Source organism: Aedes albopictus, chromosome 1 (genome assembly GCF_035046485.1).
Source record: "Aedes albopictus strain Foshan chromosome 1, AalbF5, whole genome shotgun sequence".
NCBI lineage: Eukaryota > Metazoa > Arthropoda > Insecta > Diptera > Culicidae > Aedes > Aedes albopictus.
This window is the reverse complement of record NC_085136.1, coordinates 36,757,384-36,764,436: the sequence shown is the minus strand read 5'-3', so window position 1 is coordinate 36,764,436 and position 7,053 is coordinate 36,757,384. Positions and strand designations below refer to the sequence as shown.

Below are 7,053 nucleotides of genomic sequence, written 5' to 3'. Positions count from 1 at the left end.
TCGTACCCTGGACCTTCGGACAAGGGAAGTAACATCCGTTGGGATCTTATTCCTAAATTTCCAAGGGACATTCCGTCGAGCAAGCTGTGGGAGAACTGGCAAGCATTCATCGGGAATTTTGAAACCGCTGCATCACTATCAACGTTTGTCAGTTCAGTCGACCGTGCAAAGTTGCTCTACCTATCGCTCGGGAAAAATTTGCAGGATATCATCAGCGCTGCAAATTTACAACCGGATTACCGCGATCCTGGATGCTATTCGACTCTAGTCTCGAAAGTGAACGACTATTTCAAGTCAATGACCGACACAGCCGCAGAACACGAGGCGTTCCAGGCCATGCGACAAGCGAAGGGAGAAACCATTGTCACTTTCCACGCTAGGCTGACACAAAAAGTTCGTTTGTGTGGTTACAGCCCTGGGGACCAAACTCGTTTCGTGCTCGCCCAGCTCCTAAAGGGCATGCAGAACCGGGAGTTAGCGACAGCCGGAAGGACGTACGGACATGATGCAGATTACATCCTGAAAGCAGCTTCAAGAGTCGAAGCGTTTGAAGTCCGTGAACAAGCAGCAGAGGACAAGCCACAGGATATTCTAGCTATCACCAGAAAGCGAGATCATAGCCGCGAGAGGGAACCATTTCGGAAGATACGGAAAGTCGAAGAAGGCAGGGGATTCGAAAGGACGAAAAGTAAAGGACCATCCCAAGATTTTCGTCAGGGGCAGCGGTCGCGTTGCTGGAGATGTGGTTATCTGTCCCACAAACGTAATACGTGCCCAGCTTTGGATAAAGCGTGCAACACCTGTGGACGAGTTGGTCATTTCAGCGTAACATGTCGCAAGAAACCCAAGACTGGTGTCAACAGCGTCGAGTCAAAACCGTCGACGAAAAACCACGTATCATCCCACGCAACGGTCCTCTACCTGGATGGGGCAAGGAATCAAACGATGAACAGGTATAATTAGAACGCATAAATGGATTTGTAGATCGAATAAAAGCAACGTACCGTGACCGGCCCTAATTCTGCGCACTTTCGCGAATATACCACAAAATCATGGGCGCTAGTTCAATATTAGCTTCAAATATATTTTTTGAATATTGTTTCAATAGTAATGAAAAAGTTTGTGAAGAAAAATGTTTGAAATCAACGACCATTATTTTGTAAAAAAATAAAATGATGTTACAAGTACTGGAAATTGCCTGAAATATGTGTCCGTTAGCGAAGCTGCTAAAAAGTTGCCTCATGAGCTGAAGCATTTTGCGACATAAATAATGAAGAGAATGTCTGCTTTTCCATGCGCATCCTGTACTGCTGTCTTCGAGGAATCAGAATCGGCAAAAAACAATTGAGTTTTCTTCTTCCTTGCTTAATCTTCTTGTTCTTCTTAGGTGCGCAGAATTAGGAACCGATATTAAATAGTGGTCCTAATTCTGCGCAGACATTTCAACACTAAGTTTTGAACATATAATTAATAAACAAACATCATATAAATGCCAACATAGTTATAACTAGTATATTCTATGTTTCTAGCAATCCGGTGAATGTAATTTCGTCTCAACAAGTTAGTTTATAAACTTTGAAGGCTAATTTACGATTCTTGCATTTTTGATCTGATAGTTTGTGACCGGACTAACCACTTGTTTTGAACATTTGCTATCAACCTCTGGGAAAATTTTATGTAATCATGCAAGCATTCGTCAAATGCGATATTTGATGTGAGTTTACATGGAATTTTCTTAAACAATGGAAACCCTGGAGTTAGACAAGAAAGAAGTCTCAGTTTGCAAACAAAAATTGTGCCACCTTGTCATGGCGAAAAAGTTTATAATGCCTTTAGAAATGAAAGTAAATTTTACTAATATGTGCATATGCGGATAACTAAAAAACTTTACGTAGAAGTATTCGATAATGCTAATGCTACAAAATCCTTGTGTGTATTATGATTGAAATTCCCTTTGCTCAGTAATCAAAGTAGGTTGTATCTATGTTGGGGACATGCAAAGTTCCAATATGGTCGTAATGTCGTATAAAAGTTGAAAATGAAGAATTCAATTGAATTTAATCTATGAATCATGTTCTCATTACAATATGTTATCTTTTTAGAGTTTTTCTCATGTGCGCAGAATTAGGAACACTAGTGCGCAGAATAAGGAACATTCCAAAAATGGGTGCGCAGAATTAGGAACAAAGACACACTTTAGAATTTTCAAAATTTTACATATAAATTGAGTGGTTTGTATAAGAATTATATTTTTCTCTTATTTACAAAGCTAATAACTATGTGCGGTCAAAAATTCAGCCAAATCGGTTCGATTTAGAATTTGTCACAGCTGATTGAAATTGAAGAAGTCTTAGGTGCGCAGAATATGGGCCCTCCACGGTACTAAAGAAATGCAATTGTACACTCTGAAGTCATTTCACCATCTTGACTCACTTAGTTCTAGTTGACGAACACCTATTTACCTTGGTAAGATGGTCCCCTTTATTTGGTTCTTTCGTTTTTCTTCTTGTTTTTTAGCAAATAAACACAGTTGCGTCTATAGGTGATGCGATTATTCGTTGCCGGCTTGGTTCGTCCAGGCCGTACCATTTTCTCGTTGATTCAGGTGCCGATGTCAATATAGTCGGCGGAAACGATTGGATATGTCTGGAAAAGGAGTTGCGATGCGGAATGGCGAAATTAGAGCCAGTTGACGTAGTGAGGGAACTGCGAGCATATGCGGTAGATGCTCCGATGCAAATACGGTGTGCTTTTAAGGCGGAGGTAGAAGTCGTAGATGCGGAAAAACCGAGGGTGATCGCAGAATTCCTCGTAGTCGATGAAGGTCGCCGGTCCTTGCTTGGGCGACACACGGCATGTGAGTTGAAGCTGTTGAAGGTAGGACTCTCGGTGAATAGCTGTGAGCAATATACCACCGCAGGAATTTTCCCAAAAATGCCCGGAGTGAGGGTCAAATTCAGTGTTGACTCATCAGTACCGCCTGAAAAGAACGCGTACTACAATGTCCCAGCGGCATTCAGAGAGGCAGCCAGACAGCGCCTTGAGGACATGGAAACTTGCGGCATTATCGAACGCGTCACAAAAGCACCAGAATGGATAAGTGGTATGTCCGCGGTGCCTAAAGGGAAAAACGACTTTCGACTAGTGGTCAACATGCGGGCCCCGAACAAGGCGATAAAAAGGGAATATTTCCGAATGCCATTACTGGATGAGATGAAGGTAAAACTTCACGGTGCCAAGTTTTTTACTAAATTGGACATTAGTAACGCCTACTACCACCTTGAGCTTTGCAAAGACTCACGCGATCTCACGACATTCCTTTCCGAAAACGGAATGTACCGTTTCACGCGCTTGATGTTCGGCGTAAACTGCGCACCCGAAATTTTTCAACGGGAGATGTGCCGGCTTCTTGAGGGAGTGGACAACCTAATAGTTTACATCGACGATGTCCTGATCTTCGCGGATACGTTGGAGAAGCTTAGGGAGACCACCAACCTAGTCTTGAGAATACTTCGTGCAAACAACTTGACCCTTAACGTACAGAAGTGTGAATTCGACAAAAGTTTCATTACATTCCTGGGGCATGGACTGGATGAGAATGGATTTCATGTGGATGAAGCAAAAGTGAAGGCCATCCGACAGTTTTGACCCCCAGCCAATGTCTCTGAACTCAAAAGCTTTCTTGGGCTAGCATCTTATGTCAGCCCCTATATCAACAACTTTGCAGATATCTCGAGCATTCTATGGGCCGCTACCACCAATAAAAGTTGGGAATGGGGACCGCAACAGCTTGCCTCATTCGAAACAATCAAGGAACAAATAACACGATGTACCACGACGTTGGGATATTTTGCCGAAAATGAGAGAACGATACTGTATACAGATGCGTCACCGAACGCTCTGGGCGCGGTGCTGGTACAGGAAGGTTCGTCCAAGTCTCCCCGTATCATAAGTTTTGCGTCGAAGGCACTCACGGATACTGAGAAAAGATACGCACAGAACCAACGTGAAGCTCTGGCGACTGTGTGGGCTGTGGAACATTTTTCGTTCTTCCTCCTAGGCCGTCATTTCACGTTGAGAACCGACGCACAAGGCGTGACTTTCATCTTGAATCGTTCGCGTGAGAACTCTAAGAGAGCCCTAACTCGAGCGGATGGGTGGGCCCTTCGTCTCAGCCCTTATAGCTACGACGTGGAATACATCCGAGGCAGAGACAACATAGCCGATCCACCTTCACGGTTGTACACAGGCAAAGATGACGCGTTTGATGAACAGCACAGCCCCTGGGAAATAGCAACCTTGGAAGCAAATTCAGTGGGATTCTTGACGGTAAAGGAGCTCCGAGAAGAAACCGCAGTCGACGAAACTCTACAGAAGGTGATTGATTCACTGGAGACCAGTACCTGGCCAAAGGAACTTAACCGGTTCGAAAGTGTAGCAAATGAGCTATCAATTGACGACGGAATTCTGGTAAAGAATGGATGCGCTGTAGTTCCCAGTAAACTGCGAGAGAAGACTCTGAGCCTAGCTCACGATGGACACCCGATGACTGCAAAACTCAAGAGCATCCTGCGTGAGCGTGTGTGGTGGCCCGGACTATCTACGGATGCAGAGGAGTGGGTAAAAACCTGTCAAACCTGCGCAACGAATGGACGACCCGAAAAGCCAACTCCTATGAAAAGAATCCTCGCTCCCCAAACGGTTTGGGAAACCATTGCGCTTGATTTCAATGGCCCATACGCGAGATACGGAGGCATTTCAATTTTGCTGATTGTTGACTATCGATCTAGGTAAATTATACTTTGTTAATTTCCAGTATGCTACTTACTATTCTTTCTATGATAATAGGTTTTTGATTGCACGGCCGGTCAAATCTACAAGTTTTGAACAAACAAGGCATGTCCTAGAAGAGGTTTTTGCACGCGAAGGGTTTCCGAAAAATGTTCGGTCCGACAACGGACCACCATTCAACGGTGAAGAATATCGAGCGTACTGCACCGATCGTGGCATTGAGGCCGTGTTTTCAACCCCCCTGTTTCCACAACAGAATGGGCTCGTTGAAAACTACATGAAGCTTGTCAATAAGGCAATGGCTTCTGCAGTTAGTAAAGGGTCTTGCTTCAAGGAGGAGCTTCAAGCTGCTGTCAATGCCCACAATGCATCTATTCACTCGGTTACTGGCCTCCCGCCTGAGGAAGTAATGATGGGCCGGAAAATAAAACGTAGACTCCCTTTGCTGCATCATGAAACGGTGAAATATGACGAGGACCTATTTGAACGCAGAGATAAGGAGCAGAAGTTAAAGGCTAAGGACCGGGAGGATGCTAGGAGAGGAGCACGAGTATGCCGTTTGAGTCCGGGGGACACGGTCATCATCGAGCGACTGAACCGTACAAAAGGCGACAGTAGGTTTGACTCTCAAAAGTACACTATCATCAAGGAGGACAACGGAAGCCTCACTCTGCAAAACGATCACGGTCAGATTATCAAACGGCATGTGACTCAGACCCGGAAAGTTGGGCCCTGGCGCTCACCCAATGACAAACCCAATGGCACATCTCAGCATAACTCGAGCACCAAAAATCCTGGATCGGGCTCCTCCGAGCGACCACGCAGAACGAAAACGGTACCATTTTACATGAAAGATTATGTGTAGGCAGTCGATAACTAATCAGAAATACCTCCAAAATGACTTGACAGTAAAGATTACTTGAATTTCTTTCTTCCACTATTGCTATTTTCGAAATATTTGGTTAACACTTGCCTAAAAATAAACAACATTTATCGATAGATTTGAACGTTAATTTACCTCCTTTTTAAACTTCATTGCCGTGAATAAAATGATAAACATGAAATTGATTTTGTTTACGTTTTTTAAGGCAACTGATTGCTTACAAAAATCTTCACCTACACGGAGAAATCAAACTACCTAATTTTTGGGTCGATTTTACTCAAAGCTGAGTATATCGAATAAACTAGTTACCCAAAATTAGGTTGTTTTCCCTCTTTCCCTCACCGATGTTGTCAAAAACAAACAGAGATGCATCTACCCAACGAGGGTCCTTGAGCCCAATAAGCCAATTTTGGGTAAATGCAGGTTTACTCAAATTTGGGTTGAATGAGGGGGGGTCTTGGGTTGAATTTACCTACTCTTAAGTAAATGTTTTTGCTGGAGGTGAAGGCAATTTACCTAGTGTGAGTTTAATCGATTTACTCAAAATTGGCTTATTGGGCCGAGCTATGGGGTTGCGTCAAAAGAACTCAATTTTGGGTAGTTTGGCGGTTCCGTGTAAGATAAAGAAAACGATGATAAAATAAAACAGAGAAAATATCCCGTTATGAGCCTCTGCACGAATCTGGCGTACTGCTCACTCCCACAGAAAACTTGAAAACAGTTCGCACAGTAAAAGTCAAATGTGACTTTTACTGTGCGCGCTGTTTTCAAATTTTCTGTGGGGGTGAGCAGGACATGGCAATTTCGTGCAGAGGCTCATTACACACCGATCACATCCAGCAAGACGGTAACTGTAAACAAAACAACAGTTCCACTCCCGGTAGTCGAAGTTTTGACAACTTGAATACCGAGTTGAATGCAAGAAAGTGTGAGTAGGGCTGGTCAATATGTCGACTATGTCGACCGATGCCAGAACTGAATCTAGCGTAACATATCAAATGAGCCATATTTAGGAACTTTAATAAAGAAAAATCAGAAACGAGCTTGCCATGGTAACTGACAAGATTAAAGTTGAAACTTTATAATTTCGTTGTGGGAGGGGGATGTGTGGTATCAATACCCCTCGATCAGGGGTTATGGTTGTTTGCTATAAAACCCGAACACTATTCGGCCATCTGCACGAATAGATCGAAGCAATCGGGTCCGAGCTCAACACAGCAACGAGCGCTCGTGGCAGAAGCGACTCGGCCTCTTTCAACTTGGACCATCAACGCGAACGGACGCATCAGCAGGTAACTAACCAGCGGTTGTACAGCCGAACCCAAACGGCTGGTCAAAAGGCGGATTGTCCAGAACCCTTAAAGGAGTTCCCGAGGTCT

At 44.0% G+C, this 7,053-nt stretch overlaps 1 protein-coding gene across 1 annotated transcript; it reads left to right on the top strand.

Annotated features, from left to right (window-relative positions):
• The first annotated feature begins 4,545 nt into the window (after positions 1 to 4,545).
• Positions 4,546 to 5,656, top strand: LOC134284877 (uncharacterized protein K02A2.6-like). Its single transcript, XM_062844363.1, has 2 exons — positions 4,546 to 4,790; positions 4,849 to 5,656. Exons 1-2 carry the CDS (start codon positions 4,546 to 4,548, stop codon positions 5,654 to 5,656), a joined length of 1,053 nt encoding a protein of 350 aa, XP_062700347.1.
• Positions 5,657 to 7,053: the final 1,397 nt, after the last annotated feature.

Coding starts and splice junctions, on each gene's coding strand:
- LOC134284877 (XM_062844363.1), top strand. CDS start 4,546: ATGACTGCAAAACTCAAGAGCATCCTGCGTGAGCGTGTGTGGTGGCCC. Junction 4,791..4,848: donor ATTGTTGACTATCGATCTAG/GTAAATTATACT, acceptor CTATGATAATAG/GTTTTTGATTGCACGGCCGG.